At 41.4% G+C, this 22,854-nt stretch overlaps 2 protein-coding genes across 5 annotated transcripts in view; both read right to left on the bottom strand.

Annotated features, from left to right (window-relative positions):
- Positions 1–18: 18 nt before the first annotated feature.
- Positions 19–17,593, bottom strand: wdr47a (WD repeat domain 47a). 3 transcript variants are annotated; one of them, XR_005209243.1, is made up of 18 exons: positions 17,374–17,593; positions 12,473–12,642; positions 11,891–11,974; positions 11,682–11,766; positions 10,040–10,171; positions 9,691–9,867; positions 9,065–9,576; positions 8,863–8,980; positions 6,511–6,692; positions 5,457–5,696; positions 5,311–5,374; positions 4,757–4,914; positions 3,531–3,700; positions 3,263–3,433; positions 3,035–3,166; positions 2,655–2,873; positions 1,314–1,572; positions 19–1,126 (listed from the first exon to the last, which is right to left on the bottom strand). XR_005209243.1 is itself a non-coding variant. In XM_037788257.1 (17 exons), the coding sequence occupies exons 2-17, from the start codon at positions 12,628–12,630 to the stop codon at positions 1,430–1,432; spliced, it is 2,745 nt and encodes a 914-aa protein (XP_037644185.1). In that variant the 5' UTR covers positions 12,631–12,642; positions 17,374–17,593; the 3' UTR covers positions 19–1,429. The 3 variants fall into 3 exon arrangements, 2 of the variants coding, with proteins under 2 accessions (XP_037644185.1, XP_037644186.1); XM_037788257.1 differs by having other exon boundaries at positions 19–1,572; XM_037788258.1 differs by lacking the exon at positions 17,374–17,593 and adding an exon at positions 17,191–17,337 and having other exon boundaries at positions 19–1,572.
- Positions 17,594–20,132: 2,539 nt separating this feature from the next.
- camsap2b (calmodulin regulated spectrin-associated protein family, member 2b) overlaps positions 20,133–22,854 on the bottom strand; it is a 36,835-nt gene continuing 34,113 nt past the window's right edge. For both annotated transcript variants that reach the window (XM_037788255.1, XM_037788256.1), the window contains 3 exons: positions 22,627–22,742; positions 22,409–22,527; positions 20,133–22,004 (listed from right to left, as the gene is read on the bottom strand). In XM_037788255.1, coding sequence (XP_037644183.1) covers positions 21,705–22,004; positions 22,409–22,527; positions 22,627–22,742 — 535 coding nt within the window. In that variant the 3' untranslated portion in view covers positions 20,133–21,704. The remainder of the gene's footprint in view (positions 22,005–22,408; positions 22,528–22,626; positions 22,743–22,854) is intronic.

Below are 22,854 nucleotides of genomic sequence, written 5' to 3'. Positions count from 1 at the left end.
AACACGAAAAAAAGCTTGTGTAAAAGACACTTTATTGAACGTACCAGCAGTCAGACTTAGAGTTAGCTTGAATTAATTTAATAAGTCACTTTTTAAAACAAGAATTAGAAAGGCTGAATACAAGAGCCACTAGCATTTCAAAAACATACTAATAACTGTACATACATGAACACAACTGAAATAAATACATCTATGTACGTATTAGTTTGGCCTTGTTTGTTAAAACAATATATATATACAGTATATACTATACAGTAACGTAAAATATGCATCTTTGTAAGTAAATTAATATTAGAAGACAATGTTAAAAGACAAAGTGCTCATGTAAAATACAAGAAAAGAATACAATGCATATGCCCCAAAATACTGGTTCTAAATAAATATCAAAACACCCGTGCTTCCATTCAGATTTCATTGTGCATCTGGTTTTCACCCCTCGCTATGGCTAAAGACTGCCACCTACTGTTGTTATATTGTTACAGTAGACAAACCAAAGCTTTTGAACACTGAAAATGCTAAGTGCACTCACCCACAAATTACACTTTGTATTTCCCTTTGACGCCGACATAATAACGATCTTCCATTGCAAGCAAGCCATCGCAAGACACTTTAACAGCTTCAGCGCAAAAAAAACACTGATTTCAAATTTAAAACAAATGCACAAGCTAATTTACACAATTTTGAGTTGTAGCAATGCCGTGAGTACAGTTAAACATTAGACATCAGCACATCCCACAGGGAAGCAACAGCTGATATATGACCTCTACACAGAATCAGCCTCCTGATAGGAAAAAAGCTCACTACTGACACACTGAAAAAATTACATTTTACACCATAAGTTCAACTTGTTTCCCCAAACAATAGCAGCGTAACACCAGCTGTAAGGAAATGATATGCAAACGAAGGAGGAATGTAGGACTTCTCAAGGTGACTTAACAAAATTTGATCTTGAAAAATGACCATATTATATTTTTACATTTTTGTTATGGATACTGATAACTCAAGGAAGGCACCGTCATGAACAAAGCACTCTGTCCTGTCTGACCTCAACAGCTCCTCAGTGAAAAGGACATGCAGCAACTCATTGGTGGCGTGTGTCTGTGTGTGTGTGTGTGTGTGTGTGTGTGTGCGGAGTGTAGATGAAGTGATGGTGAGAATAATGAGTGATTCTGCTGTTTGCAATGTGAGTGATGTAAAGAAAAAGGAGAACATGCAACGTGTGCTTTTGATGTGTCAGAGGTTTGTTTCCATTTTGGTTTCCTACAGACAGAAGTGAAAGGCCCATTCACCTGTTTGTGTGTTCATGTATATATGTGTGTGTGTGTGTGTGTCAAGCGTGTTGAAAGGGTGTTGATAGTGCAGGAGGAGGGTTTAGGGGGAATGTGTGTCTTAGATTATAACTGGTTGTCTGTGCGTGTGTGTGTGTGTGTTATGGGTTGTGTGTCCAGAGTGTGACAGTGCGATCAGCAGATGATGAGAGGAAGGACAGGTCTTGTGTGTGCCATCGACATTGAATCACCTTGTCGCCGTGCTCTCCCACCACGGTCTGAGGCAGCGGCTTGGTCAGGTCACCTGGAAAAACACACGCACACACAGGATATGGAGCTCAGACAGGCGGATATAAAATCATAGGGCTGTCCTCGACCAAAGAAATTCTTAGTCGACTAACACTCATGCGATTTTGTCAACTAATCGATTATTGATTTAATCGACAGATCTGTAAAGTTTCTTCTTTCTCCACAAAGAATCACACAAAAGCACCACTTTAAATCTTGTGTTTACCAGATGTGCTCATAAGTTACTTAGAAATAAGTTATTCAGAATGAAAAAATGACTAATCGACTAAAGAAATCTTAGTCAGCTAAGACCAAAACGACAGATTAAGACTAAGAGGGGGCAGCCCTATAAAATCATGACACAGCTTGAGACAAAACCATTAAATTAAAAAAAGTTTCTCCTGTAAGATATTATTGTTGATGCTGTTGGATCCATTCCTGAGCTCATGTGAAGACCACTTACTATATATTTTAGAAAACAGGTTACAGAAGAAACAGAATAGGTAAGGTATTAAAACCCTGGGTTAACTTTATTATAATAATTAACATTATTATATCTTATTGGTTTAAAACGTACAAAAACCAAAGTGTAAAAATGACACATTGGGGTTTATGTGCCTTCTTCTTGGCTGCAGGAAGTCACTCCTGGCCAAGAAACAGTTTGGCACATAAATCCCCCAACACATGTCGTTTTCCAATTATACTCTAAAAACGCCTAAGTTGACTTCAATGATATAAAACAATACATGGACAACAACACGTTTCATAAGGTGCCCCAAAAGTACATGGCTATAAACACGCATTGATGGCACTTATGACCCATTTAAACCATTTTATTACACAGCTTTGTTGAATACTCGATTCTGATTGGTCAATCGTGTTCTACGGTCTGTTATTTCTTTATAGCAGACCGTTGCTATGGACACTGTTCAGATCTCGGGCTCTGGACGACCATTTTTTTATTTTTTTAAGTAAGTAGCTGTATAATAAGCAGGATAATTATATTTATGGTCACAGTAAAACAGGATAGCAAGAAGCTTATTGCGAGTAAAAAGCAGTCAACTATGTATCATTAATATGTGAGCAGATGAGACGTACCTTGGAGGTTGGTGACTATGACCTTTGTGTCGTAGGAGCCAGTGAGCAGGTAGTGTGCTCCAGGGGAGAACCTGACGGATCGCACGTCACTGGAGTGCGGCCGGTACACCTGGACGATTCGTCCTCCTCTGATGTCATACAGCATGCACGCACTGTCTTCCTGTCCTGTTGCTAGGAGACGGCCAGTAGGATCGACTGCTACCGAGGCAACAGGACTGCCTGCAGTGAAAATGAAAGGGGGTGTAGCTGTAAAACCCAGTACATGATTACCAGTCAAATCTGCACCTATTATGGAAGCAGAGCTACTACTGGTGTCAAGGGATTGCTTGAGTTATTTGATCAAAAAAATGGAGCTGAAAATCATAACACACACGCGATACCTGAGCCATGGAAAGCAGTTCCCACTACTCGGACACAGCTGGGCACCCTGAGGTCCCAGAAACGAACCGTCTTGTCTTGAGAGCCGGAAGCGATCATCCAGCCTCCCCACGTATACAGAGACAGAATGTGACCTGAAAAACAAAACACAGAAATGACACAATCTTTCTCTCTCTGACTCTCCACTTCGTGTTCTGAGTTCAGGTGGATGGATGAGACAGTTAGCGTACCTGTGTGTCCGCTGAGGGCGTGCAGACCCTGTCCTCTCTGACAGTCGGTGGTGTAGATGTTACAGTCTCCAGCTCCGGCGCTGATCAAGATGGCCCCTCCACTTTCTGGACCCTCCATGAAGGCCAGGTCTCTGATGGTGCCGTCATGCATGCTGAACTCCAGGTCTGGGCCTAGCGCACAGCGGGACACAAACACACAAATGAGAATGTGAGATGCTGATAATAAGAGCCCTAACTTAAAACAGAGTAAGTCTCCCTCTGTCTGTACCGGTGGCGTTGCATGTCTCGGCACTGAAAGGCAGGACTTTGACATATTTGTCGTTGGAGCCTGTAGCCAGCAGCTGCCCGCAGTGGCTCCAGGCCACGCAGTAGATGGACCCTTTATGGTGTTTGTTCCTCTTGAAGCGGACGACCGGCTGCTTTATTGGACCTGAACCACTGAGGAGAGGAAGAGTGAAGAAGAGGAGAAAAAAAAAAGAAGAGGAGAGACAAATAGAAGGAGAGAAGATGAGTAAACTGGTAAACGTTCAGACAACCTAGTTAGAACTATATGATGATTGCCTGGAATGAGAAAAACATTCTTTTTTTATTGTTTTAAATCCAACCCATATTATAGAGTGAATTTTAAAAGGCTCAATTTTTAAGCCAACATGGATGAGAAACCCAATAAAATGGAAGTTTGAACTCTCCATGACAACTCCATCTGCTGAGGAAAATCATGTGATATGATCAAAAGCTCCTCAACACAGTTATTTTCAATCTCAACTCAGTTTTCTGTTACACAGACATCCATCAGGGAAATAAGGAAATAGAGCTTGTAAAGTGAAAAGCCCTTTCCAACGGGGAACTGAAGCCGTTGTATCCATCTACGCTCTCGCCTAAGCCACCAGACACCATTGAAAAAAAAATTTAATTTTACCTCGCAGAACACGAGTGTTCTGTAAAATTATTGTTTGGCGAGAGCATAGATGAATACAACGGCTTCTGTTCCCCGTCGGAAAGGGCTGTCTGACGACAAGGTAAAGCGGTATAAATATTCTAAATATAGAGAACACTTAAACTGATATTGATTTTTTAGGTGGACCTTTCTTTCGGGTGGCTAAAATATGTTTTGCTGCCGGCCCCGTCCACAGCAGTACATCGTTTTGGTTCCTTGCGGTAACTCCTGTCTGCTTCTCCAAACTGGGGGCGTGCTGATCGCCGTCTACTGTAGGTAACACACTGACTACGGATAAGTACCTCATACAATCCCTCTTCAAAACACCCAAACTAATACAAGGTTTAGGTCACTAAAAAGCAAAGTTAGTATCATCTATGTTCAACAATGTTTTGGATGTATGATGCCTTGCATCACAAAATGAGGTCATGGCCAGTAACTCTGGTTGGCACCCTACAAGAATGAGATGCATCATACAATCAATCATATCAATAATACGGTAATAGAGGGGAGGCTACTCTTGATAAGAAGAAAAAGGTGGTGACTGTCCATGTTACCTTGTGTCTAATGTTTCTGGATAAGCACAGACGCGTAGAGTTTTGGAGTTGGATCCAACAGCGTAGAGCGATCCAGACGGGTGAAAGGCGACCGCTCGAACGGCCTGGGTGTCCTCCATAGAGTGCACTGGCACAAACAAGCTTTTGGTCTTGTCGCCCTAAAAACACACAGATTACATATAATTAGCAGTATAATCTGCTTTGATCTCTAACCTATGACATCCATAATGTCATGATGCCAGTTTGGCGTCATGATATAATCATGTTATAATCTGCTTAGTCAAATGCCAAATTAGCATTACACTGTATCGTCTTATACTGGGAGAAAAAAAAAAAAGAGAGCTCTACTTTAAAATCAGATCAGAGAAGTTCAGAGAAGTAATAACAGCTAATGTGAGAGAAAAATGAGGGTGTGAATAATAGAGAGTGCATGAACAAAAGTCCTTTCAGGTTCATTATTCAGCGCAGCGAGATGATTACATGCTTGTTGAGGTATAAATGATTTACAGCAGGTCTGGCAGAATTGTTTGGGTGTTACTTATGTGCATACCTACCTCTTTACTTCGGGTTAAGGAGCCTGGAGAGTCTTCTTGTTGACTTCCTTTCTGTTTCTGCTCACTGACAAAACAAACAATCATCAAATTCAACCCTGCAACAAACTCTGGTATAAAAAACAAAAGAAAATCCAAACCCACAGTACCTCTGGGACACGACAGGGGACTCATCTGGAGGCGGGACCAGGCGGCCCCCCACGGTGTGTTGCGGGGTGCTGCTGAGCACCCCTCCCCCTCGGGTCTGCTCCGGGGTCACAGATGGAGGGTTGTTATTGTCCTCAGCGGCGGGCGTGTTCCCGTTGCCATTGCACTGCTGGGCCAGAGACTTCACCTCCTCCCCTAAATCCTCCATCCCCACGTTGAGCTCCTCCAGCTTCTGGATGGACCTGAGAAGCACACACACACACACTCATGAACTGTCTCCGCAAATCTTTCTTCCTTTCCCTTTCTTCCTCTCTCATTTCACAAAACTTCTTACCATTTGGATCTTACAAAAAAGGTTCATTACATTTTACTTTTGCTAACAGGCTGTCACTGCGCTGACCGAGTTGACTCAGTTAAATCTAGTTTAAACTACAAAGGGCAGGGGACAAAAGAAAACTGAAGTAATGATGTAATTATGCACAGCTACCCTGGTGAATAATGCAGAGGATACAGAGACAGGGAGAGGTTGGGGAAAGGGAGGACTGGAGGAACTCTCGGGGGACAAATCAAAAGGGCCTTTGTCCTGCTGACAACAGCATAAATGAACACATTCATTTTTGTCACAGACTCAAGGCTAAATACACTATTGTGGTGGTTTGGGAGCTTAAATTGCCAAAGTACGTGTTTAAGATAGGTGCTATTATTGTGTACAGCTAATACACATGGTGTGATGGTCCCATGTGCTGTAGCTGATCATCACAGATGGTGCAGTGTGGACTGGAGGTGGGTTTCTCTGGGGGGGAGTTGTGTGGCATACTAGGAAAAGCCACATGGGGCTCATTGTCAAGGGTCTTAACACATCTACTCCTCCTTGTCTGACAGCTGCTCCTCTATTGTATGAAGATATTAAAAGCCAGACAGTAATTAGCAAGCAGAACTACCCTGATGTGGCAGACTGCTTTCAGGAAGTTTGCCCTCTGACTTTGACAGGTGTCTATACGTATGTTACAGATGTACACTGCCTGTTTGACAGGGGAACATTTCAGCTATCCGTACCTGTTGAGGAACTTCTCGGTGAGGCTGTGCTGCATGTCGCTGGGCGGCGGATCCGTCTGGACGCCTCCCTCCAGCAGCATCTGCTGGTACAGTTGCTTCTGCTGCTGCTTCTGCTCCAGGTGCTGCTGCACGCGGAGACGCTGCCGATAGTACTCCTCGTACTTCTCTGTCGAGTCACGGAGCTGAGGATTGAACACGATGCCATTGAAAAATCAATAAGTCGTATTGTTTGTTTTATATCTTTTGTTGGGTAATTAATTCTAGAAAGCAGATTAAGTCACTCTGGAGAAGAAAAAAAACAGGTTTAAATGGAAATAAGGACGCAGGTAATTTTCAAATTAACAAGCAAACATGGAGACAATTTAGGACATACAGTACAGAGCATAATATCCACACACCCACACCACTCAGTGAAGCATGTTATCATCTGAAGAAAGTCACTGCCAACTCCTATTAACACTACTCAAAGGCAGCATTGTGATGAGATGAACTCCTCCACCCGTTCCTTCTGTCAGTTCAGGTATTAGAGGAGGAAGGAGGGCGAGACGGAGAGCTGAGGACAGGTCACTTCCCCTCTCTGTCCTCTGCTTCCTGTCCTGACTATCTGATGGGAACGGATCTTTTGTATGTTTGGGGAGGAGGGGGGAGAGACTCTGGCACTGTCTCCCGCTCTTGAAAAAGGATGGAGGGCAGAGAGGAAAACAAGAAAGAGAGGGTAGGAGGAGTGCGACAGTGAGATCACAGAGGCTCCCAAAGTCTGCTTCTGTTTCTGGCCTCTCTGTGTCTCTGGGGTGACGGGGGGAAGGCAGCGCAAAGCACCAACTTCACACTGAGCTGCACAACGGGACCAGAATAGAAAGCATGAGACAGACAGAGACGGATACTGAGTTAACTCTGTGTTTACAGGCAACATGAGGGCAGTAATGACTCATTTTTGGTGGTTAAGCTCCTGGGTTCATGTCTGAGCCACATGTCCTTTCTGACCTAGAACCAAATCCACCTGGGCATCTTTTCCCCTGTTTCTGCTCAGTCTCCCTTGTTACTGGCTGCTGCATCATGTCTCATATTAATCACAATGTAATGTAAAATAAGGACCATAACCTTTTAATAATGAAACACCTTTCCATTACTAATAGACAGACAAAATCAAGACAACTTCACCTTGTCTCATCCCAACATCTTGTTGCCGTTGTTATAGAGTGAGTTACGCTGTGGGCTACAACTTGAGCCCCTTTTTGTAGTCTATATATTTGTATACATTTTGGCAAATTAGCATCATTAAAAGTAAGCCGAATTAGATATTACCAGTTCCTGTTTGTACTGTACTCATGGATGTATAGACAACTATCACTGGATTACTTTGACACTGAAGAAAACATAAAAATGTGATGATTCTCAGGCAAGTTCTGGAGACAGTCTTTCTTTTTTATAAGAAAGATTTATAAGCAGATTTATGGATTTGTGTATTTCGTATTGTGATTTGTTTTTTAAGTCACACTGAATTAGAGCTGCAACGATCGAATAGGCGATCGACAGAAAAATAATTGCGAACTATTTTGATAAATCGATTTCAGTGCATTTTTCATGCAAAAAAGTCAGAAAAGGCTGTTTTCAGCCTCTCAAATATGGAGATCACCTGCTTTTCTCTGTTTTAGATCATACTGAACTGAATATCTTTGGGGTTTTGAACTGACAAATCAAGACATTTAAAGATATCATCTTGAACTTTGAGAAACTGGGATGGACATATTCCACTATTTTCTGACATTTTATAGACCAAACGATTAATCCAGAAAATAATCGGCAGATTAATTGATAATGAAAGTAATCGTTAGTTGCAGCCCTACACTGAATCTAAGAATATGTGTATCATGTCTGTCAGGAGAAGTGCGAATTGTGACGATTCAGCGAGCCAAACCACAATAACCAACTTCCATGTGTCTGTAAACACACAACAGGTCTTTTCATACATGCACAAAGGTTTAAAGGTGTGCATGAAGTAGCGGGACATGATGAAAGCATACTACCACTACACCACAAACAAACCACAACAAGGGCAACATCCTCTACAACAAAGTCTCTCATCCAGGCAGAGGACAACAGAGCCAGAATAGACTGAACCTTTCACTCTAAGCAGCCCTGTCAGCCTTGAGAGTGATGCAGGAGCAGGATGACTCACATCACACTGAAAATGATTAATCAGAACTGGCATATTTATGGACCTGCGGTAGGCAACACCCATCAAAGAAAGAAAAACATTGCAGGGACATAAAACAGATAAAGCACTTGTTCAGTGAAGTGTGACATACAACAGGTCTAACAAGTTAAAAAGCAAAGCGAGTCAATGCTTACCTCGTTCCTGTCAACGGAGCCATCTGATGGTGCGTCCTCGCCCGGAGCTGAATCAGGACGCAGGTTCTGAGCTCCATCTGAACCCATCATCTTATCCACAGGAGTGTCTGTCCTTGACCTTCACAGAAAAAAACAAACATGGATTATCTAAGACATCTGACATTGTGTAAAACCAGAAACATGGTCTAATCCAAATCTTTACGTTTCAGGGGATTCCTCGAAGATGCTGTGACAGTCGGCGCTCTCCATCATGAGACTCCTGCTCAGGCTCTGCCCTCCTGCTCCGGGGTAGTGGAAGTTGGCGAACGAGTGGGACATGGGAGAGACCCCTTTACCCGGCGCTATCTCCCCGCCGCTCGCTCTCTTATCCTGGCCAGACAGCCCGTAAGACAACCCGTCCAACGCCGGGTTCAAGGAGCGTGACATGTAGGTGTCAGCGGACTGGGGGCGGCGCATCGGCGAGGAGGGGTACGGAGACAGTTTGCTGATGAGCGGGGTGAGGAGGTCGGAGTAGCCGGCCTTCGTGGGCTTGACCAAGCGGTCCACGTGGATGTTGAGTTGCTTCTGCTCGAAGGCGCAGGAGAAGACGGTGTGGGAGAGGTTCTGCATCCAGGAGAGCAGGGACAGGTCCAGGTCGTCGCAGCCGTTACCGCAGAGCATGTCGACGCCCACGAGGACCTCGCTCTCTGTGATCTCCTCACCTGTCGCCTTGCTCTGCACACAAAATAAAAATCCAACAAAGTTTATTTTGTCTGCAAACATTACACCAACCCATCTGTAAACTAGTTTAGACCACAGTATTTATGTTTGGGTTTTAGTGGTTTAGACCTGGCAGAACTCCACGCAGCACTCATAGAGGACTCCCTTGAGGAGCAGCTGGAAGAGTCGATCCCTACTGGCCTTGAATCCGGCCTCACTCAGCTTCCTGTCTGCAGGGATGAAGTCTGCTACCATGTTGCAGGCCTCCTCAAAACACTGAACCCTGGCCGTGCTCGGGTTCCAGTCCTGAAAGACGCCAGCAGAGAAATAAGAAATCAACATGCACGCCAAACACGTGGAAGTAAAAAACTTGCAGTAACGTGCACAAGAGAATAAAATTACAAATGCAAAAAAACGATTTTACTTTATTCTTTACTACTGAAATATTTCTGTTTCGAGCCACTTTCATGTATCTTGCCTTGAACTCAGCGTGGTTTGTGAGGCGAGGCAGCGTGAGGAGCAGACACAGTTTGCTGTAGTCGTCTTTAGAGGGACAGAACTCCTCCAGGGCATGGAGACACTTGACTGCTTCCTGCATGGTGAACTCCAACTAAAAAAAAAAACATGAAATACATTTCAAATGTTACAGATGACTGAGTAGAAGTTTCTCTCTGAATAGCAGAGATAGAAAAACATGGTACTTTAAGAGAGCTTTATCTCCATCAGCACACCAGAGGCACAGGTGACTTTTAGATGTCATGAGGCTGAAAACTAAATATAAGCAAGGATAATAAAATGCATAAGAAATCCATAAATGATGATTTCGTCCTACACCACTCTGAAAAGTCATTGCCAACACACAATCGATGTCATATCACAACAACCACACCCCTCTGCACACTATTGCACAGATGTCCAAAGAAGTCTGACCTAATCCAGTTAATGGGACACGATAGCTCTGGCACAGTGCCACGAGCTGCAGCTCTGCCATGTGACAGTACGACCACAGCTACAGCATGAAGAGAAAAGACAGAGTGAGTTCTGAATTTAAGTGCCTCTGCATGTGTGATTGAACCAGCGTGCGTCAGATTTATTGATTTGTTTCATGATTTGATTTCAGAGTTATCTACGCAGCCTCTGCAAGAATAGACGAGATGACCACCAGCATCAATGTCGAAATTTCATTATGCATTTGTTGAGGCGACATTTCTGCGATTCAAACGTTCTATCATGTTCTCCAAAGCTGTTAACAACTCGTCAGGTGTATTTCTTTCTTCCGCTACTGTTTTTAAGCCCTCTGGTCCCATATCCTCATCTTTTAATGGCAACATTTACATATATGTGTTAATCAGTAACACGATTTTGGATTGGCATGTGTCATTATTATTGAGCTACAATCCAAAAAGCTAACACTTTGATTATGAGAAGAAGCTTATTCCCATAATTAAACTGATTACTGTGGCAGAGAAACATCTTCCTTTTAGATTTCTGTACATATTCATACTCGCCTTGCAATACGAGAACATTCTGGTGTTGAGAAAAAGCATATTAGTATCCATTGTTTTCTATTATTGTTCTTTCCCCTGTGATAAAAGCAATCTACAGCTCAGATAAAAAGAAAGGGGGCAGCAGATGGCCGCGCTTTGTTTTTGCCTGTTGACCAAATCATGTGTGGGTGGGACATCACAGGTGAACAGACGTATTATGTAAAACGGCTTATTCTAACACGGACAGTCGATCACGTAGTATCAGAGGCGCACATAAACAGCTTAATCCGGGTAAGTCGTGCACCGCAGTGAGGCCAATAGCCACGCCACTCCTTGCATGCAAATGCAGCCCCAATTCACCTGCCTTCTCCTCTCTATCAAAGATTGTGAGGTTTGTTCAGATGTCTTGCAGAGTTGCAGTTTCAAACTACATGTACTGAACAACACTGTTTGCTTCTCCTCTTGTCTTTGAGATTGAGCCTTCTTGTTTACTGCCATGACAACCAGCGACAGTCAAGCAGCGCTGTTATGAAGTCTATTCAACAGCATGAGAATTCAAGGCAGTGTCGTCACTTGGGAGGCTTAAAGAACATTATAATAACACTAGTATATTTACAAAGTTTAGTGACTTACATTCTGTGGCTCATCTTCTGCAGACATGGCGTTATTCACACACAGAGCCTCCAGAAACTTCTGCCTGAGGATGATGTAACGAAACCTGCGGACGTGACAGTCGACGTTAGAAATCGTGACACAATAAGAAGTGTTGCCGTTCATCTCTTCATCAACTAAGGATACATAAACCTGAGCATACTGACAGTGACTCAAGACAGTGAACACACCTTTTTGTGTCAAACTTATCCATGCACTCCAGAGGCTGAATGAACTGCAAGACCTCATCCCATTGGCCGTCAAGCACCAGTTGCCTGAAACGGAAACAGTTCATTTTTAATACACAGGTAATGTATGAAATCATGCTCTTATTTTTAAATGTTACACAAATGTGTAACTGAAGAGCAAAGAATTTCCAGACTCCCTAATTGCTGTGGTATTTTCTTAATGATAATTGTACCACGACAAGGTGAGGCAAGCTATTATCGGACGCTTCACTCTAGAAGATGAAATGCCAAAATGTATTTAATATTCTGCTGAGTAGAATTGCAGACAACACACTGTTGGCTGACTTTCAAGGGAGCACTCACATCTACTGTACAGCAGCGGTGCAGTGTTACATTATCCCCCATGTAGAGGACACTATCAGAAACACCAAACTTGTGGTTGGAACAGTTGCCTGTTGTTTCTGCTTCATAGTAGGCAGCATTTTGGAGCTGCAACTTGAGACGATCGTACCGAGACTGCACTGCACGATGTGTGTGTGTGTGTGTGTGTGTGTGTGTGTGGTTGTAGCTGTTGAGTTGATCTACCTGAGGAAGAGCATGTCGTCTGAGTAGAGCCCGTTGATGACGCCGCTCTCCTTCTCCAGAGCCAACATGCTGATGTGCAGCTTCCTAGAGTTGAGGAAGTCCAGGATCGCCTTGATGATCTCCACCTCCTTCACGTTTATGGTTTCCTCCGCTGTCATGGTGACGACGGGCTGCCGATGACAAGGGCAAATAGTCAAGTTAAAAGTAATGCATAAAAGTGGGATGCGGTTCATTGCTTTGAACATCAGTTTGATTCTTCATAGGGATGCACGATATATATACTGGATGTTGGGTCCGTTAAATTATAGGACGATAATGGGAAATTTATATTATTATGTATTATTTTAATAATGAAATTATAGCTGATAAATTATTGTCTGATAATACAAAACCAAATTGCTTTCACTGACTTAACAAGCCCTTCTACAGTAGGTGGTGGTGTGCACCTTTAAAGGTCTCGTAATGTAAAAAGTGAGATTTTCATGTCTTTTATATTATAAAGCAGGTTTAAGTGCTATATAAATACTGTTAAACTATCAAAGCACTCAATATACGGAGAAATACACACAGCCCGTATTCAGAAATTGTGCGTTTGAAACAAGCCGTTGGGTTTCTGTCCATTTGTGATGTCACAAATATACAATATATAGATCATTACATGGTTTTAAACGTAAACATTTTAAATGTGTCCCAGTTTATTTCCTGTTGCAGTGTATGTAAATAACATCAGTTGACAGGACGTAAACATGGACCAAAGCTGTTGCATAGCAACACAATTCTGATGCAATTCCGATGCAATTCCATTGAAATGCACTAAAACGGAGCGTTTCAGACAGAGGGTGAATACAGGTATATTCAGGCAGACAGTACGAGGAAAATAAAGTTTTTTTTTTAACATTACAGCATGTAAAGATGTTCTAGTAGAAACCCAAAATACAAGTATGAACCTGAAAATTAGCATAATATGGGACCTGTAAAGTTGGTTAACGATCCACCAATAAACACAGAGAAGAACAACAAACGCAAGACGTCTTCGTTGGTGTGGATGTTTGTCACAGTTTCAGAGGAAAACAATATAGTTGCAATTTGCAAGACAAGTTTTTTGATTCACTTTACCAGAACAAATAATTGAACATTTGAAGGGTCAGAACGGTAACATTAATGTCTATCATCCGTCTTAGCCTTTACCCTCAGGTGTAGAGGCATAAACTACAGGCTATGAACTTCTTTTTAAAATACAGAAATGTATAATTATTGGTTATCTTATCGGTATCGGCCATGAAAAGAAGGTAATTATTGGTTATTGGTGAAAAAAAAATCCATATTGTGCATCCCTAATTCTTCATAAGTGACTTTGCAAACATTTGACGCATCTAGAACCAATATCAGAAAACATCCTTATTGATATTGTAATAATGATTTCAGCCATATTGTCCAGCTATAGTGGCAAGTTTCTCTTGAAGAAAGCATCTAAGCAACACCTTTTATGGTCTTATGAAAGGTCTTCACGACGGACTTAAACCTTAAAACCAGTCTGGAAAATGAAACACCTTTTATACACGTCGAGTGTCAGCCGATGGATGGATTGAAAACTGAACCTACAGTAGATGCAGTGCAATCTAATGTAATGCGGTGCTTAACTCAGATGTTTAAGTGAAGCTGGTTAGTGGTAATGACTGTAAGACTGTGGTTAGACTGCAAGGGCTTTACGAACTCCTCTGTACAGATTATCATCTTGGTCCACAGTCTGATCAAATTTCATCTAACATGCATGAAACTCAATTTATGCTAATGTGACAGTTTGTATTGATTTAGGACGGGTTTACTGTTATATTAATACATGCACCTATTCCTACGTGCATAAGAAGCTGTTACAACTGTATCTAAACTGAGCATCAGTAAAGTTGAGTGGAATCAAAACACCTCTGCTTCTGTGTCAATCTCTCTAACCGGAGACCCACCTTACAGTAGATGAGGAGCTGGCATACAGTTATATCCATCATTTCAGTCCTTCTAAAGCTTACAATGTATAAAAAACCCCAAAATGCATAGTCACACATCTCACATTACTTCTCCTCCCTTGAAGATCAAAGGTGTTTTTGACCTGACAGCAGAGCAGTCTGTAGTGACTTGCAACAAACTCTTTGTTTGCATGCTAACTTTACCTTTAAAGGTCCCATGTTATGCTCATTTTCAGGTTCATACTTGTATTTTGTGTTTCTACTAGAACATGTTTACATGCTGTAATGTTCAAAAAAAACTTTATTTGCCTCATACTGTCAGCCTGAATATGCCTGTATTTACCCTCTGTCTGAAACGCTCCGTTTTAGCGCATTTTGACGGAATTGCAACAGAATTGCATTGCTAGGCAACAGCTTGGGTCCATGTGTACTTCCTGTCAGCTGATGACATTCACATACACTGCAACCAGGAAATAAACTGGCACACATTTAGAATGTCTACGTTAAAAATCGTGTCAAGGGTCTAAATATTGAATATTCGTGACATCACGAATTGACAGAAATCCAAAGGGCTTGTTTCAAACGCACAATTTCTGAATACGGGCTGTGTGTATTTCTCCGTATATTGAGGGTTTTGATAGTTTAACAGTATTTATATAGCACTTAAACCTGCTTTATAATAAAAAAAAAACATGAAAATCTCACTTTTTTATAATATGGGACCTTTAAGGCTACACCTAGTCTAGTAAAAGGGTGGTGTTATCCAGATGGATGGAGTCGGAGCTTAAAAGATATTTCAGCATTTCATTTTAACCACAATACAGCTTTTTTTTCTCCTCATCAGATAATCAGGGTGTAATGAGGTCAGCAGTATGTTAATGCTTAACATTCAAGCCTGACATGGTGATAAACAGATGTTACAGATGTGATGGCCTTGTCAGTATGATTCTCTGTCTTGGCCTGTCTGTTTGTTCATTTCAAGATGGTCTCTCTCTCACCCTCATGGAAGGCTGGTGCCTTGCAGGCTCCCAGCTTGGTTTGTTTGGTTTTGCTTATATTTAGCTATCCCTTATGTTAAAGGTATTTTAGGTTAACACTATAGTTTCACAGCACCCATCACCCACACCTCACTACTGACTACTGACTCTACACCCTTATTGACTTAATTTTGCATCAGTTAAATTATCTTTAATAAACTTATTTGCATATTTAAACTGTTACTATGTGGATTTCCCTTATTTGTTATGCTCTCGAACCAGCTGGGCATAACACAGAGACTAAAACAACAGAGGCAACAGAGGTTAACAGAGAGAAACTGCTGTTATCTAACTTGGCTTGAAAATGATTTACACTCCACATGATTAAAGTGGAGAGAAAAATCTCTTTTAGCAATGTCATGACAGTTAAGTAGCTTCTAAAGCATTTATCATATCTCATTTATCCATCAACAACTGCTGCAAAAACTACCAAAGAAAGCATTGTTTTTCCTAGTCTGTTGTGATTTGTAACAAACTCATGCTAATTTTACCTTTAAGGCTACAACTAGTCAATGGGTGGTGTTATCCAGATGGATGGAGTAAAGACATTTCAGCATTTAATTTTAACCACAATACAGCTTTTTTTTCCCCCCATCAGATAATCAGGGTGTAATGAAGTCTGCAGTATGTTAGTCCTTAACACTCAAGCCTAACATTGTGATAAACAGATGTTACAGATGTGATGGCCTTGTCAGTATGATTCTCTGGCTTTGCCTGCCTGTTAGTTCCCCTGATTGCTGGCCTTGCAGGCTCCCAGCTTGGTTTGTTTGGTTTTGCTTATATTTAGTTATCCCTTATGTTAAAAGGTATTTTAGGTTAACACTATAGTTTCACAGCACCCATCACCCACACATCACTACTGACTACTGACTTTACACCCTTATTGACTTCATTTTGCTCCAGTTAAATTATCTTTAATAAACTTATTTAATATTAATCAGGGTGTAATGAAGTCTGCAGTATGTTAATCCTTAACATTCAAGCCTAACATTGTGATATAAACAGATGTTACAGATGTTACAGATGTGATGGCTTTGTCAGTTTGATTCTCTGTCTTGGCCTGCCTGTTAGTTCCCCTGATTGCTGGCCTTGCAGGCTCCCAGCTTGGTTTGTTTGGTTTTGCTTATATTTAGTTATCCCTTATGTTAAAAGGTATTTTAGGTTAACACTATAGTTTCACAGCACCCATCACCCACACCTCACTACTGACTTTACACCCTTATTGACTTCATTTTGCTTCAGTTAAATTATCTTTAATAAACTTATTTAATATTAATCAGGGTGTAATGAGGTCTGCAGTATGTTAATCCATAACATTCAAGCCTAACATTGTGATATAAACAGATGTTTACAGAGGCAACAGAGATGACAGAGTGTTATCTAACTTGGCTTGGATTCACACTCCTCCACATGATTACAGATCATCAAGAGAAACTCTTATCCAGTCATGACAGTTAAGTAGCTTCTAATGCATTAATGGTCATCTATGTATCTATCAACAACTGCTGCAAAAACTAGAAAGCAGAAAGAGAAAGCATTGTTTTTCCTGCAGTCCCAGTGCTGCAGTGCTGCTAGGCTAGCAGAGAGAGAGCTAATAAACAGTGGCTCACTAAGCCTCCAGTCAAACACTATAAGAAGCTTAAAGATACTTCTTAGCTGGAACATAGCTGCTGAATTCAACCACCAGGATTAAAGAGAAACCAAACAAATAGCTAGTTACCGTTAGAGCTCATAGAAAGCTGGTTGTGTGGAGGAAAGGAGGAGAGCGACTAGCTAGCCAGGCCGAGAGGAGAGAGAGAGAGAGGCATCATCCGCTAGTTAGCTGTCTGGTCTGGGCGGTGACAGTCAGCTTCTCCTCCTGAACAACCAACACAACCAGCCTGCTGCTGCGGTCAATGCTCACCTGTTTTATTAATACATGGGATGAAAAAGCAGTCCCCCCCGGCGTGTTGACAGACGCTGTCAGGACGTTTGTGTTCTTGCTGCTTGGTGCTGTCCCTTCCTCCTCCTCGTTTGTTTGGCTGGGTGTCTCCTCCCTGCTGGATCTTTCTGTGCTGCCCAGCCCTGCTGCTGCTGCTGCTGCTGCTATGCTGCCTGCTGTCTGCAGAGAGCACCGCCTCCACACATACATACATCTCCATCCATCCACACACAGACACTCAAATGTCACATCAGCAGCTGAAAGATTTACATGTCAGAAATAAATCAAATGCATAAAAAAAAATTAAACATGTCAGAGTATTAAAATAATTTATAAATACTGTCAAGACACAGAGGTTGAAAGGGGCTCTATGTCCAAAAGAGTCCTTTTCAATTTATTTTACTGTCCTCACTCTAATCATTAGTGATGTAAGGTGTTTGGATGTAACTGAGTACATTTACTCTAGTAGTATTTGTACTTTACTTGAGTATTTTTTTTTTTAACAATGTTTTTATTATTTTTTTTGTTATACAAACATCAGCATCATTATGCAATATATTCAATACAGGATTTCCTTTAACAAACATAACATACCCCACACACCCACCTGTTCTCTCTTAACTTTTCCCTTTCTCACAGGGCCAAAATCAATATACAGCTTCACAGTATCAATCATACAATTAAACAACAAAATGAAGATACACATAAACAGAAAATAAATATATAGAAAATAAATAATAAATAAAATAGAAAGATTTTCAAAAACAAGAATCCATTTCTCTTCTGAGGGTCTACCATTATTGTGAATTTTTACGTATCCTATCTTAATTATTCCTCCTACTTGAATATTTTCATTTTCTGTATTACTCTTTTACTGTACTCCATATTTTGGAAGCTAATATTGTACTTTTTACTCCACTACATTTATTTGACAACATTAGTGACTCAGATTATTAATACAATATATAAACTGGGAAAAAAAAGGTTCGTAAACTTGTGTTTGGTGGATTATTTCTCTGTTGTTACAATGCTAATGGTCATTGTATTTTACATGGTTGGAAAGCCTGTTTATTTACCTTCACAATGATGTCCAACATGTAAGGATCATGCATTTGTGGGATGAGCAGCACAGCTGATTATGTGGGGAGCGCCCAAGAAAAATTTGCCAAAATGCTCTGCCAATGGTAAACAGTGTATTCTCCTGTTGGTGTTGACTCTTGTTTTGAGTTGTTTAGTGGATTGGATGATTGAACTCTCTATCAGTAACAAGAAACAAACAAGACATATTGGCTATTTTACTCTTTATTCATTTAATCCACCGTCAGGAGCCTCAGTAGCGGTGGAAGATCCATACGCAGCCAAAACGGCCTGGCACCTCCTCCTCATGCTGGTCACCAACCTGGTCACACATTGCTGTGGGATGGCGTTCCATTCCTCAACCAGGATTCGTTGCAGGTCAGCCAGCGTGGTAGTGTTGGTCACTCTAACACGTACAGCACGCCCAAGCTGATCCTACAAGTGTTGAATTGGGTTGAGGTCTGGACTCTTGGCAGGCCGTTCCATTCTCTCTACTCCCACATTGTGGAGGTAGTCTGTGATAACCCTGGCTCTGTGAGGGCGAGCGTTGTCATCTTGGAGGATGAAGTTAGGTCCCAGATTGTGGAGATATGGGATCGCCACTGGGTGCAGAATCTCATCCCGATATCTCCCTGCATTGAGATGGCCTTCAATGATGACGAGCCTTGTTTTGCCAGTGAGGGAAATGCCGCCCCTCACCATGACATGGCCCCCACCAAAAGATGTTACTCGATCGGTAAAACAATCAGCATAGCGTTCTCCGCGTCTCCATACTTTGACCCTGCGTTCGTAACTTTGGCAGACAGAACCTGGACTCATCACTGAACATGACATTCCCTGACATGTTCAGGCTCCATTGTCTGTGTTGTCGACACCAGCGCAAACGGGCCTGACGGTGAAGGGCAGTCATTGCTTTCATAGATGCTGAATTTAGAAAACATTTGAAAAGCAATACTACATTTATGAGGCTGATGCAGATATTTGATCTGAATTGATAAGAATATATCAGCTGATATCCATTTTTAAACATGAACAAACATTTTGATGAGCATCCCTTTAATTTATTTATTAAAATAATTGCCAGCAAGACATTTTATAGTTAAAAAATAATCCCTAACAAAGGAATAAGCAGCTTTCTCCATTTCAAACGATGTACCAGGAACACTTTATAATTCCTCAAACATGTCTTTGACATTTCTGTCTGCAATTTCCTGTTAGCCGACATAGATACTAATATATCTGCAATAAGCTAATATTGGCTGATATTTGGGCCCAGCTGATTTATCCATCTATAAGAACAATATGAGGATCGTGCAGATTTTCTGCATAACTCTTGTGTTTTATTTAACAGCCCATTGTACATTTTTGAGTATTCAGTGACTGCCACAGCAAGGCTTCATTAGCCTGGACAAAAATACACAACAGCACTACTACAGATTAAGACTACGATGATGATGATGAAGAAAACAGTCTAGTGTTGCAGCGTAAGTAGACCTTTTGTATACTGTCTGTCTGACTCCCTCTGATAGTGTTTGTGCAGCCTACACAGCACAGTAATGATGATGATGAAGAAGATACCAGCAGGTATTGCATATGTATGTTATTAACTCAGCTCTTGTGGTGGTGGAGCTATTATTACACTCGGTATGTGAAATGAGAGACGATTAACAGTTGATAGCTGGCATTTTAATAAAGCTCAAAGTGATAGAAAAAAACAACAAAATAAACCCATGAACAGTTGAGCATATTTAGTAAATTGAAAAGAAAATGAATTGGAAAAAATACTATGCTTTTTCTCAGTATACTTAATGGATTTCATACAATACCACAATAAAGCCTCATTAAGACTTTAAGCCTTTTTGCTTTCAACACACGTTCATGTACTGCTTCATTAGTACGCACCTCAACCAGGTCAATGTCATTACAAAAAATACTTCTATATGCCAAAATATATCTGTACAGTGCCAACGCATACTGAAGGAACATGTGATAAAAAGAAAAGTAAAGTAACAAGCATGACGGTGGCCAGGGTCTTGAAGTGCTATCGTGGGTGAATCCATTTATTTACAATAGTGGACTACTTTGATCTACTAGTTAAGACAACGTCCACATTAAAGTGGCATTTTGAGTATTTGTTAGTTCCAACTTCAACATGTTCAATGGTGATTATTTATTAAATTGCACAGACTGATGACACAGGGTGGGATTTCCGTCTATTCTACTACTGATGATCGTCTTGAGTGATCACACTTTTTGCATTTGTAGCACAATTAAAAGGCCCCAAACGACAACATACATACCGATACACATATGTGATAAATTATAAAAGCTACTCAAAAGCTACTACAAGCGGCGGACTCGTTCATTTTGAATGGATCTGCCATCATATACAAACCAATTTAACTTATATACGTACAGTATATTCTGTTTCTCTGAATAAAATCTAAGACGCCTTTTCAAAATATCTTCAAAGCGAAATGAAATAAATTAAGAGTCTATTGCAGGTGCTTTCCAGAATTGTTTTTCATGGTCACTCCGTTATGCTCAACACTCTTTTGGAAAGTAATTGCAATCACCAACTGAGGTATTTTCCTCACTCGTATTGGCACTTCACTATACACACACACACATACACAAATTTTATACGTTTTTTTCAGTCACATGTAATAAAAAAAACTAAAAAAAACATGCCTGTATAGCAGCAATACGCTCATCAAAAATGCTGCTGCGTCTACCTGATCACAGATCAGACAGGCCACCCTTTTAACAACCTGGGCTTGAGGGGGGGCGTAATCTGATCCCAGACCTGCTGCGAGTACACACAAACTCTCCTGTATCACAACAGACTTTTTCAACAGGCGCTGACGAAATGACACCAACACTCACGGCGCATCCATATGACACAAAACAAGCAATAAGGCCACACATGATCAACTCATAGAAACCAAACAGCCTCGTTCTGAGGCGTGACATTCAGTGCTTCAGTGGTTCAACTAGGTAAGGCATCGGTCCGCCTATTGTTTTCTTCTTCTGTTTTTTGGCACATGAGAACATTGATACACATGCTGTAAAGTACACACTTGTGCCCCGTTTACATAGTCCAGAGCGTAACAGTCAACTTTGTCTGTGAGGCCCCCGCTTGTGTCCTACATTCCAGTTGTGAAATGTTGTCCTTTTAATGAAAACATAAAATCCACAAATTCCTCTGTGTCCAAATGTTGCCCGGCCATCTGGTGCTACTTAGTGTGCAATTTCTTGGGCGTCCCCTGCTTCTTGGTTTGCCACAGATGGCTGCCGATGGTGATGGCGTCCACGCTGGCAGACATGGTTTTGGCTGGGATCTGGCTGAACTGCTTCCTGTCCGAGTTGTACTTGTACAGGCCCTCGATCATCTTGGTCGTGATGCTCTTCGGCCCGATGCCAGCCAGTTTGGTGATCTCCTCCGTTTCTGGGCAGTAGGCGTACACGGACCTGAACTGGCAACCGGCGTCGCGGAACAACACTAGGAAGTTGTTGGCTTCGGATTTCTCCATTTCCTGCAGAAAAAACACGGAGAAAAATCGCCGTTTGGTGTAGAATATTTAAAGGGAGACACCCCAGTTGAATTGGGTAAAAAACGTAACTAATAGATATAACCATGAAACTTACCCAGTTGATTATTTACATTAAGGCAATTAGTTTTTGTATTATAAGTTTTCTGAAATGTTGTGTTTAAATATGTAAATGCATTATCTAATGCAAATTTTTGGTGAATTTAGGAGAAATCTACAGACGTAAATAGACAAAGTAGTTAAATAAACACTTAAATATGTATTTTGGTCTGAAAAAAGAAGTTATTGAAGCAAAACACCCCAAAATCTCAAATTTACCAGTGCATGAAATACGATTGTTTTCGCCTTAATGTCAGAAAGACAAAGATAAAATCATTGCAAAAACATACATCAAGTATCTTGTTCTTCTGCCCTTCGTTGACCTTGCCAGCCAGGCAGCAGTGAGCCAGGGCGTTCTGGATGATGTGCTTGTTGGACTTGGCACTCGGCTCCTTATATAGCTTGGGTCCTGTGGGAGGAAAGCACAGGCATGAGGTTGCAAAAAAGAAATGTCCCGTCATGTACAGTAACTGTGTAACTGTGTAAACAGCACAGGTATGTCTTCTACCTGTGTACTCGTTGTTGGAGGGAGTGGACGAGGTGGTGGAGTCGTTTTCCCAATCCTTCTCTCCGTTAGGACTACTAGTCGAAGGACAAGAAGAAAAACCTTCTGCAGAGTCTGGCCTGGAGACAATCACACACACAAACCAACAAATGACACGCACGGACATAACAAAAACCCAGCACGTAAAGGTTGATACACAGAAGCGGGTATGAAAGCGACAGATTGCACAAA

This window comes from Sebastes umbrosus, chromosome 12 (genome assembly GCF_015220745.1).
Source record: "Sebastes umbrosus isolate fSebUmb1 chromosome 12, fSebUmb1.pri, whole genome shotgun sequence".
NCBI lineage: Eukaryota > Metazoa > Chordata > Actinopteri > Perciformes > Sebastidae > Sebastes > Sebastes umbrosus.
Note: the sequence above shows the minus strand (reverse complement) of the source record. Positions and strands in the feature narration are given on the sequence as shown.